At 41.3% G+C, this 12387-nt stretch overlaps 2 protein-coding genes across 2 annotated transcripts; one reads left to right on the forward strand and one right to left on the reverse strand.

Annotated features, from left to right (window-relative positions):
* Positions 1–6110, reverse strand: ube2na (ubiquitin-conjugating enzyme E2Na). The gene is made up of 4 exons (XM_035157057.2): positions 5994–6110; positions 3443–3689; positions 2258–2398; positions 1–1322 (listed from the first exon to the last, which is right to left on the reverse strand). Exons 1-4 carry the CDS (start codon positions 6021–6023, stop codon positions 1276–1278), a joined length of 465 nt encoding a protein of 154 aa, XP_035012948.1. The 5' UTR covers positions 6024–6110; the 3' UTR covers positions 1–1275.
* A 2806-nt stretch (positions 6111–8916) lies between these two features.
* On the forward strand, positions 8917–12188 carry c1qtnf13 (C1q and TNF related 13). The gene is made up of 2 exons (XM_035157056.2): positions 8917–9114; positions 10836–12188. The coding sequence occupies exons 1-2, from the start codon at positions 9084–9086 to the stop codon at positions 11882–11884; spliced, it is 1080 nt and encodes a 359-aa protein (XP_035012947.2). The 5' UTR covers positions 8917–9083; the 3' UTR covers positions 11885–12188.
* The last annotated feature ends 199 nt before the right edge of the window (positions 12189–12387 follow it).

Genomic DNA, 12387 nt, shown 5'->3' on the forward strand with positions numbered 1-12387 from the left:
TGTTTATTAATCAATAGATTTTATTTACAGAACATAAAAGTATGCAGGTGAACTGTTCCATAGCATCCTGGGAGCAGGAAGACATTTCCACTCCAGATGAATAGAGAGAATGAATTTATAGACAGTGAATTGAATACAGACTTTTCAGCCAAAGACCAACTACGACCATCACGAGTCCCAACGGCCCTCCCCCGATCATTTGGAGTTTGATCCCGCAACTACTAAGCATTATGTCCCAAACAGGTCAGCCCCGCAACACCCACTCAAATTATCAAACAAATGACAGCTCACGTGTAATCCCTGCTTTGTGAAATAAATGCCATTGGAAAAAGTAGACCAAAGTCTTGAAGAATTAGACTGAGGTGAAACACACAGGGGAAACAAGCGGAGGAGTTAGTATGGCATTAGAAAGATTCACAAATAAAAGGCTGGATATGGTAGTAAAACATACACTATGTGCTAAAACTAAAAGGTTCTCAATGTCCACCGCACCCTCCGCATTCAATCTCACCTTCCCCAAGCTTACATCCAGGTCTACAGAGTGGTTGAAAGTTAATGTGGCAGGCTGAGTATATTTTTTTAAGTCATTTTATTTTTAACTTAATAAAGCCAGATGTGACTTAAAGAAGACGTATGATTATAATTACCTATGTGTCCTGCTGCATCACCTTCACAGGACGAAACTCTGCTCGGACTCCAGGTGAGTGTCTACAGCGGGTTAGTAGCGGTTAGCTGCTTTTAATAAACAAACAGCAGCACAATAAAACAAAGATCCTTTAAAAAAAAAAAAAAGTAGACAAACATAAAATGTATACCGTATTGACCAAATCTAGCCAGTCTCTCCTCTCCACCCATCTCACGCCATCCCCGACACAGAATACCCTCTTCCCCCCTTAACGTGCATGTTTGAGCACGGTTGGTAAAATCCTCCCGAAAAAAAATCAATGGACGAAGAAAGCCAGGTGAGAAGATCTAAAACCTCTGCCCATGCATTTCAACAGTAGTGGGTTAGGGCAAAGACAAGCCATTTCATCTCTAGTGTGCATTCAAATCACCAGTTGTCAGCAGTTTTTTTTTCCTTTACGTTATATTCATGAGTATTCAATAATAAACGCGTATGTGTGTGTGTATTTATATTAGAGATATTTATTTCGATATTTATTCATGTAAGACTGTGTCCTTTAAATGCAAATGATGTAGGAAGAGGTCCTGGCAGAACATGAAGAGTTGTGTTCACACTTGACTTCCACTTGTGTCTCCTCTTGTCAGGCTGCTCTACACTTCATTCCTGCTTCCAGCGTAAAGCCTGGTCCAAGTCCTGGCTGTAGAGGGAAAAGCAAACAAACACCATAAAAACACACAAACTGATGACAGTTGACCGCTCTGAAACACAGTTGATTCGAAACAGCTTTATTGCCAAGTCAGGAGTAAAATATATTGGAAAGACCAACATCACCAACAAACTTAACTTTATATTTTGTTAACTTTATTGGGAAAATCGTCATTGAACTCTGAACTGACGCTACAAGTCATGAATCACATTTTACCCTCAGGACTTTACTGTCATGAGGATTATTTAAAAAAGCTTTTCATAAAGAAAACTACCTTTTAAATAGAGTTTCACTGTTTATTAAAATGTGAGAGTGTTGCAGTTTCATCATATTTCAGTAACTGATATATTTAGTCAGGACTGGACATTAACTTTTTATGCCTCTGCACCAGCAACAGCCTGTGACCGGAGGCATTATAATTTCAGGTTGTGCGTCCCGTTCTTGTGAACATAATATTTCATGAACCCTTGATGGTATTTCTTAATTTTGGTTCAAACATTCAGTTGGACTCAAGGATGTAATGCTGAGATTTTGCCTAAATGGACAGCAGACTAGACAAGAGCTGGATATAAAGTGCAGTAAACTTGGCTCTGTGTTAATAATGAAGTGGGTGAGGCTTGTAATGGCCGAGTGTAGAAGTTACAAAGCTCTGCACAGTGACCCTCAAGTGGATGTCACTGCAACTTTGTTTTGAACCTGAACAGATCACAGTTAAATGGTCTATATTTATACAGCGCTTTTCTAGTCTTAATGACAACTTTACAGTAAAGTTTATTGCCATTCGCACACAGTGCATCTATGAGCAACACTTTTTCCTAGTCGGGGTCCAGTATCCTTCCCAAGGACACTGGGATCAAACCACTGACCTTCTGGTTACAGGACGACCACTCTACCCCCTAGCCACAGCCTACCCAGTTAGTTCTCACCTATTTCTATGGCTTCAGCTTCGTCGGCCTTCCACCTCTCTGCAACATCATTTGCAAGAGGATCATCAGGGTTCGGAGCACTTAGAAGCGCCTGGATCGAAAGCAGCACTGTGCGAATCTGCAGAGCTGGTGACCATTTATCTGGGGGAAAAAAAATCAAAAAACAGATATTAACGAGACCAAAATAGAGAATAAGATAAGCAAAGTGACAATCGAGTGTAAGATGATGAAAGTAGAGTAAAAGAAAAAGCACAGGAATAGTTCATCTATTTAAAGCTGCTGGAGTTGTGAAGTGACAGAGGTGATACGCAACCATTGTGGCTAGAAGCTCCATTTCAGGGTAAAAAGTGTAACACGAGAGGCACTTGATGTTTTGAATAAGCTGAAATTGGCAAGTCGCTCAGAAATAGATCAAACATCAAGAGCACAATACATACAATGCTTTCCTACAGTCACAAGCCTGACTCAACAATGCCAATGCAAAGTACCTATTAAAAAGGGAAGAAACACATTCTGTCAAGTGTTATTGTAACTATCTGAGGAGGAATGTGTGTATATTAAAGCAACTGTTGAGTTTGATAGTACACCCACTGCCCACCCTAAATGCCTGTTCTTGCTCAATGCTTTTGGTGAGGGAAGGTATGATCTCCTGTGGGAAGCGTGACCCTGATTGATAATCCATTTTCAGACATGACCTCTGGGTAAAATACCGGAGAATTGACTATGGAGTTTACCTTTCACACATGCACAACATAGCGGGAGGTTCTCTGCACAGACGACTTCATAACAGCATCAAATCCTCCACATTATTGAGGTGAGAGGTGGAGAAGCCGGGTGCAGCAGGCAGAGACAGGAAGTGACTTATTAACTCTGCTGCGTAGAGATATTCACCGCAAGATATTGGTTTTCTTTTCTTTCCTTTTTTTCATGTTAGAAGCGTCATCCACCCCCCCACTCTCTTGCGATGAATCCAGCAAGGTATCACACATCGGATTCTCCTGGATTTCCACAGAGTCCAGTACATGTCTGAAAGCAGCTTTTGTGTTGCTTTAAGGTTAAACACACTGTAGAGCACACAGAACAGCTGGAGACATATGAAATTGGGTTCTATGTCCCACAAAAGGTCATGAAACACAATCTTCTAGGTGCCCGAGCAGTAACAGTGACATTAATGTGCTGACTTACCTTTCAAAATGTCAAGACATATTCTTCCCAACTTGTCGACATTGGGATGATATATTTTGGTCATGAAGCGTACTTTAGGAGCAGCCATGGGATATTCCTCTGGTAAAAAGAGTTCAAGTTTAAACGTGCCACCCTCAAATGGTGAATCCTGGGGTCCGGCAATGACCACATGGAAGTAGCGGCAGTTGCTCTCATCTGGCTCTGCCCTGATGCCTGGGACAGGCTCTGTGAGCAAGCGCTGAGTTTCCTGGTAAAAGAAAACAAAGAAAGAAACAAAATGATATATTAGTACATGCTATTGGGAATTGCATAATGGTAAAAAAAAAACTAAATGTAAATATTAATTGGAAAAATTGTTAAAAACCCTGTTGAGACCTGCAAAAGAGTTAGTCATTTTTGTTCTAACAACACAGGAGAAAAGGAAGGAGGGCGACTGCAATAGTGACTCAATGCTATGAATCTGTGCAGCATTTAACTGTCTTTTAGAGGTGAGACTGACTCAGCCACCGCACCACAGCAGGGTTTTTCCTAGCTGAAAATTAGGCGGGGTGGAATTGAGCCTTGGTTCAGTCACCTCAAGGTGTATTCATTAAAACACAACAAACTAAATTATCAACATATCAACAGTTTTTCTAGTACGAGGGAAACTGCTCACAGGGATCCCGTTTGTCTGGGACTAATAATCACTATAAGGGGTTTATTACTATAACTGAATTACGTAGCTTCTGTACGATAGAACTAACAATTAGTAGAGTTTTCTCAGGAGGCGCCAAGAAATTGGACGGAGGTGGCCGCTTCACAACTCTCTACGCAGGAAAGAGGCCATTTCTGACATTCTCATCGGCCACTGCAGCTTGGCAACAGCCAACTTCTGCTGAGAGACAAGTGACCTACAGAAACACACCTCTCCTGTGAAAGAGAAGCAGGCTTGTGGTATGCGAGTGCCACACCTGAGAGGTCCCTGAAACAAGGAAACTACAGTTTAAGACTCGGTGCAGTCTGGATGCTACAATGTAGATCTGATCAACACTTATCCTGCTCTTCAAGGCCCTTTGATTTTGTTCTTTATTTATTTTAAACCTATTAATATGTCTGTTTGAAATGCAGCCTCATTCACTATATCGCAGCTGACTACATTGGGATAATAAACAAATAAATGTGAAAACCAGTGATGTATGAAAACCATAGTTGTCAACGGCCACCACTCTTGTTTTGGACCCTCTCCTCCTGAATGCCACTGGGAGTGAGATTCCTGAAATATTTCAGATAACCCACAGACAAAACCATGCAGTGAAAACACAGACAGGAGAGGGGCTCCCAGTCCCAGTCACACGCTCGAAGGGCTCAAGGGCTCGAGTCGCTGAGCACCTTTTCCCACCAACCGCCTGACCTGTGGTTTGCTTACAAACCCACCTGTGCAAACTCCTCTTAGACACCAATCATGTTCTCATGATGCATTTTTTGACCAGCCTCAATATAAACGTAGGCCCACTTCCTTTACAAAATAGGCAAGCTCTAGTTTTTTTCTATAGATGGTAAGTGAGAGTGAATTAATGCAAATATACAACATGACAGCTATCACACTGGTGGAGAGAGTACTGGTGCTCCACTTTGGCGCAGACAGTTCAGCTGGAGTTCTTAAGAACCAGAAATTAAAGCATTAGTATGGGATTGCATGAACAGACAGATGCACCTGAGGCAGCTTAAACCCACAGAAGAAATGTGGCAAGTTCTCAAAGATGCTTGAGTCAACCCACCTAACAAAAGGGGGGGGGGCACTAAATATTGATTTCATTTAGATTTGTTCCTTCACATTACAGCTGTCATGGTACAGACATGTACCTATGGCTAATCATGACATCACCCTTCAAATAATGTAGCTGTGGGTTTGTGTGGTGCAGATAATAATGGATCATATTTGGTTAGTGAGCCAACATCAGCTGATGCTGCTCCATAGAGTCTGATCCAGCAGAATATCATCCTGCTGGGTTAGTTAATACTTCTTATGACCACGTTAAGATGCTAATGCTCAGCTACTGGTTAGTAAAGATTGGTCATTTAATAAGAATATAACAAGGAGACTAGTAAAGAGGCAACCGTGTCATCTTCAATTTGCGTGTGGCTAGATTAAAAGAATAGAGCCGAGAGAACCAGACTAACAGGGTGTTCTTGTTTTTCCTAGCTAGAAACACAGCTAACACACAGCTAGCCCGGGTTAGCTAATGTCCGTATAGAAGTGTGTGTTAGCATAGTTAGCCCGGTTAGCAAGCCACTCAGATAGCAGACCAGTCTGGTCTGAATAAAGACTGAAGAGCTTCAGGAGGTATATTGAGAAAAGAGGATCCCGACCCAGAGCACATTTATCCGCCATCTTAAAACAGCGGCCGTGTATGTGAGCCCAGGAGCGAAGCGGAAGTTACTTTAGCACACCAGCGTTAGCGAGCTGGATGCTAACGTTAGCACACAAAACTGCCCACCGGCGGAGCTTCAGTCGGAGAGTTTGTGTTTAGTTAGCCTCAGAAAAGTCTCTGTTCACGGTGTGAATCGTTACCTTGGTGATCCTGCGGGGCAGACCTGTCATCTTGTCTTAAATGCGGGCGTTCGGCTCTCGGTGTCTCCTCTCCGTCGTTGGCATTGACAGCGAACACACGTCTTCCGGGTCCTGTGCGTCGTGACAGAGGATGAGGAGCGGAGCAGCGGATCAGATACCGCCAGCGTCAAACACACACTACGTGCACTACTGCGTGTACTACTGCATCTATATACTACTGCATCTATGTACAGATAACATGTACTACTGCAACTATATAAACACATCATGTACTACTGCATCTATATAAACACATAATTTACTTCTGCATCTATATAAACACATCATATACTACTGCATAGATGTACAGACAACATGTACTACTGCAACTTTATAAACGCATCATGTACTACTGCAACTATATAAATACACCATGCACTACTGCATCTATATAAACACAGTATGTACTACTGCATCTATATAAACACATCATATCGTCCTAAAATAATGGCCTACGTCATTTTTTGACAATTTTTTTTTGTTTTGCCTAAATCATGTCCTCATGATGCTGGTCACCTCTGGTAAAATCGCCTACATCCTCAGTTGAACAGATCATGCGAATCTACCCCTGTAGAATAATGGCCTATGTCAAGAGTGTGACTTACAAGCTTTTCAAGATGGCGGCTGCATCAAGAAGAACGAACATCTACCGAGCCCCTGAAGTTATTTCCATGATTCAGGGCTCGTCCCTTATTGGTAAGTGATGTGAAGCTTAATACAAGTGACCACAAGGCAATGGATGTTTTTCAGAATGATCACACATTTGTGACTGTACACCTCAAAGGGTTGAAATGTTTTTTCCTCTTTGGTAGGAGATGCACTTGACAATTCTGACACCGATCAGGCCTCATCCACTGAAAATGACAATGAGAAGAGATGAAGCAGCATGCACCAGGCCCAGACACTGTTTCAGATGGAGCAGACAATACCTTAAACACTCCCGTTGATGTTGTTGAAGATGCCAAGCAAACACATCCACACCATGAAGAGGATATATCTGATGATGATGATGTCATAAGCGATCCAGACTATACCCCATCCTGTGATGAATCCTTGGAAGGTGTGATCAAACTCAAGGAGGTCAAAGTCAATCACAGAAATACCTTGTTTCAGGGCACACACAAATGGAGTGTGACAGCATGCAATAGTACTATTGAACGCAAAATAGTTATGGATATCACCCCGAGAGACTACGTCATCATACTCCAGACTGCAAGAATCAGGCCATCACCTTACCATGTGAAGGTGCTCAAGCATGATGAGTTCCCTGAAAATGAATGGATCTTACTTCATTAGCATCAGACCAGGCAAAAAAGCTGGAGATCCGACTGTGCATCACTTGCGGGCTCTTTAGTTTAGCAGTGAAGGCAAGGTCCATTTCAAGCTGTCCTTCTCGGAGGACTCTGCGTGGGAAGCACTGCCACAGAGGGTGCAGGTGCCAAATGAGCCGATAGCATGGATAAGAATGTTTCCAATCAAGGAGAGAAAGCTCCAGGACCTCCAGTCAATGAAACACGTCAGGCCCGTTGAGTGTCATCACTTCTTTGACAATTTGCCACATTAATAGGCATCAGTCAAGAACCCAGCAAAGAAGAGCTGGAGGGAGAAGTGAGGAGATGCACATGCCTCCTCAGCATTATGTTTAGTTAGTTTGTTAGTTGTGCTTTATTGTTGACAGAGTTGAAGGTTTAAAATTGCTTAAGTCACAAAGGAATGTTCAAAAATTTGCCTAAGTCATTTATTCCTGTTATGTTACATAATTGACAGACATTGTTATTAGTATGTCAGTAGTCATTTATTTTCATAACCTTTTTGACTGAAATTATTAATAAATATCATATATTCAATATTTGGTTAATTTTGGGGTGTTTTCTGAAAAACCTGAAAAAATGACTTGGGCCATTCGTTTAAGAGGGTGACGATATACTACTGCATCTATGTACAGACAACATGTACTACTGCACATAATACTGCATCTATGTACTACTGCATCTATGTACAGACAACATGTACTACTGCATCTATATAATCACACCATGTACTGCTGCATATACTACCGCATCTATATACAGACAACATGTACTACTGCATCTATATACACACAACATGTACTACTGCATCTATATAAACACACCATGTACTACTGCATCTATATAAACACACCATGTACTACTGCATCTATATAAACACATCACCTACTACTGCATCTATATCAACACATCATGTACTATTGCATCTATATAAATACATAAAGTACCACTGCATCTATTCAAAAAGATAATGTACACCTGCATCTATATAAAGACTTCATATGCAGCTTTCTTTTTACAAAGACTACATGTACAACTGCATCTATATAGACACATAATGTACAACTCCATCAATATAAACACATCATGTACAACTGCATCTATACTTCATGTACAACTGCATCTATATAAAGACTTCATGTATAAAAAGCATCATGTATAGTTGCATTTATATATAGATTTCATGTACAACGGCATCTATATAAAGACATCATGTACAACTGCATCTATACAAAGACTTCACGCATAACTGCGTAAGATTTTGTGTATGACTGCATCTACGTACACCACAAAGAAAAAAATGATTTCATACAAAATGTTACATTTACAACATTAAAATAGTGATTACAATCATTTAACACATGATAAGAAAAGTTATTTTCATGAGATTTTACTGTGAATATTAATTTTCAACTGAGTCTAAATTGTCAGTACATTTGTTGTGGTGGTTTTATCTAAGTCTGCTCGTGTTGTGCTGCTCCACCTGTTTCAAACCAAACACAGTGTGGATTAGACACAACACTTAAAGCTGCCTGACGCAGCTACTTTCCCCCTTTTGTTTTTTGCAGGTTGGAATGGCAGCTATAGATGGGAGAGAGTTTGGAGCTCCTCCCTGACGCATCTGCACGGACAAAAGCTTTGTCCCTTCGGGTGTCAGGTCTGTTACGTGGACATCAGCAGTGCAGCAAACTTGGAACAACTTTATTTTAAATTTCCGACCGAGAAGAAGAAGAAGTCCAGCATGTCGTCCCTGCTCCAACATCGCTCAACAGGTGGGTTTAATATTTTTGTAATGGGTCCATCTTTTTAGCACAAATGTAAAGTAGAAATAAAAAATAGAATTGAAAATGTACTGATTTTTTTAACTTGCCTTAGCAATTCTAAAAGTCTACAGACATAGTGGAGATAGTTAAGTTTTGTTAGAATTATAAGCGACTCTCAGCTTATTTAACATTTCACAATTCTGCTGCAGTAACAACACAGTACGTTGCACAGGAGATTCAAACTTTTCCTTTGCTATTTCACTCATTTCCTGACCCTGACCCTGGGTTTGCCACCACAGTTTAGCTTTTAACATTTATCATTAGTCTTTTGTAACATATGTGTATTACAGGCAGCACAGGGGAAAACAGGCAGGTGTCAAATCTGAGCCTGTAACTACAACTCATGTTTGCTGCCTTTACAGGTGCAACGTTTCCGCTCATGTAGTCATGACCACGGAAACTCCTCGGACCATGCTTGATTTAAAAAAATTAGCTATTTCTGCACATGTAGGCACATTTCATCAAAGTATTTTTATGGCTTCTTCAGTAGCTCACTCTAAAACAAAGGTATTTTCGAACTGAATCCGAATGTGTTTAATAAAATAGCTGATTTTTTCAGGAATGTTAACAAATGAAGTCCCCAAAAAATATCTAAAAGCCACAATTTTCCCAAGTATTATATCATATTAGCAAAAAACGATTTGCCGACACTCATCCACACTTCAATGTAATGCTTCATTTGAGGGGGTGTCTTTCAGCTTTCTAACCTGCCCCACCTCACCTCACCGTCCCCCCTGAAATTTTCCATTGTTCAACACACACAGGAGCAGATGAACCAGCTGTTAATCTGGTCCCGTCTCTCAGTGCACAGAGAGAACAGGCCGTATCAGCCACATTACAGGGGCTGCTGCTCACACTGAGCGCCGGATTCCAGTGTGAACATCTGTGTTGACAGGGCTTAGACAGACTTCCTTATCAATTGTCTCTGAGACATTAAGAGTCGAGGTCAGTCTGGTATAAAAGACTCAGCCTATTTAATAGTGGTTGTTATAGACTTTGGGTTTATGACATCTTATATGAAGCAAAGTCAAACTGTGATATATTTTGAGTTGTGAGCAGTTCAACTAACTAACTAACGAACTGAATAACTAACTGACTAGCCAACTGACTTACTTTATTGTTAATCAGGTTTCATTTAAGTATTTTTAGATGCCTATAGTGTTTTATAAGAAATAAGCAAAGACATCAGAGAGGCCAGAAAGAATAGATAACTTTCTCTGACATATTGTTTTATTTTTTTCCCCCTTTATAGCAAAATAAATATGTCTTTTCATTTTCTTGTGGGGAGTTAAACAACAAAATCAATACTAATCTCATATTAGGCAACAGTAACAAAAAATCAACCAACTAGAACTTTATCACCAAGAAATAAGAAAGAAATAAGCACATTACGCCAGATAAAACAGGAAATGTTGTTTTCACTCTTAATTTTTTGCAAATAATAAACAAACCTGATATGAAGTGTTTATTAGAAAGTGAATGAGAGTGTTTACAATTCCATCCATCTGATGACCTGTCAGATTTATCTTGTGAATCCTCTGGTGGTCCTGACATCCAGTTTTTGGACCACAAGACAAGATTTCATCAAAAAACTCAAATATTCTAACTCCCTCACAGTGATTTATGTCTGTCATCTGTAACTGTTATTTCCTTGGTTTCCTTTCTTTTAGCTCATTGGAGCACACACTGCCTCCTGGCTGGTGTTTTCATCATGCTCACCTTCTCTGGACCAGTTTCTCCCCTTCATGCTCCCTCAGTAACAACCAGTCTGCGCTCTGCTTTCTCCGCCACACAAACCAGCAGCGTAGTGGGAGGCAAGCAGAAGGCCGTGACCTTCAACAGGCTCATGGTCAACATCGGAGGGGATTTCAATCCAGACACTGGTCGCTTCCGCTGTCGCATCCCTGGGGCGTACTACTTCTCCTTCTCAGTGGGGAAGTTTCCAAAGAAAATGCTTTCTGTCATACTGGTGAAGAACGGGGAGGAGGTGCAGGCGATAGCGTATGATGACTACCGCAAGAAAGGAAGGAAAGTTCAGAGTCAAAGTGTCATGATCGGTTTGAAGGAGATGGACACAGTGTGGCTGCTTCTGCAGCAGAGTCCTCAGTATGCTTTGTACAGCAACGCTGGGCCTTACATCACGTTCTCTGGTTACCTCATCTACCCTGACGTCTCCACAGCCAGCTACATCAGCAACCACCTGTCCCCACCAGGCCTGTCCCACCCCCAGTGCCCTCCTGAGGCGTCCGAGCAGCCACGCTCGGCCTTCTCTGTGGCACGGACGTCCACACTCATGGGTCAGAGCAGCAGGCTGCAGGACAAGCCACCTCTGACCTTTGACGTGGAGTATGTCAACATCGGGGGTCATTTCAACAAAACCTCAGGCCTTTTCACCTGCCACTACCCAGGGGCTTACTTCTTTGCCTTCACTGTGGGGAAACACCCCCGTAAGGCCGTGTCCGTGAAGCTGATGACCGGGAAGGGCGAGGTGCAGGCGATGGTGTTTGATGAGGACACGTCGAAGAGGCGGGAGATGCAGAGTCAGAGTTTGCTGCTGTCTCTCCGTCAGGGCGACAGCGTGTGGCTGTACAGTCAGCAGGATGAGCGTTACGCCGTCTACAGCAACCAGGGGCGCTACACCACCTTCTCTGGATTCATGGTTTATCCTGAAGCAGAACTTTTCACATCTCCAACCAACCAGGACAGAACTCACCTCTAGATGTCTTTTTGTCAAAACAGCAGAAAAGGATCAAAAAATACATTTTGTTTTTGCAGACAATCTGTAGGTTGTTTCTAATCTTGACTCTAAATCTTGAATCCGTGGTCAGTATAGCGTCAGTGCATTTACTACTTTGTTTGTATTTTATTTCCTTTTATAGAACATAATGCCATCCCAGCTGTAATATTTATTGCCAAATTACTCCACAAGATGGTGCTATGACACAATCGTGGACATAACCCGCAGGATGGTTATTTATGTCCTTAACGTGCAATTAGCTGTAAAACACAGAAATAAAATATAATATGGGTGTTTATATATATTATGAATTATTGATTACATAATTAAAATCGGATTTTAGATCTCAAATGCATGTATTTTTATTTCATTTTTTTTGTTTAACATGTAAAATTGATTATTATGTGACATTAAGACAATAATGTAAATGATGTAAAGTTTATTTGCTGTAAAGTGTTAAAAAGGAGACTTTGAGATACATCACG

This window comes from Hippoglossus stenolepis, chromosome 5 (genome assembly GCF_022539355.2).
Source record: "Hippoglossus stenolepis isolate QCI-W04-F060 chromosome 5, HSTE1.2, whole genome shotgun sequence".
In the NCBI taxonomy this organism is placed as follows: domain Eukaryota; kingdom Metazoa; phylum Chordata; class Actinopteri; order Pleuronectiformes; family Pleuronectidae; genus Hippoglossus; species Hippoglossus stenolepis.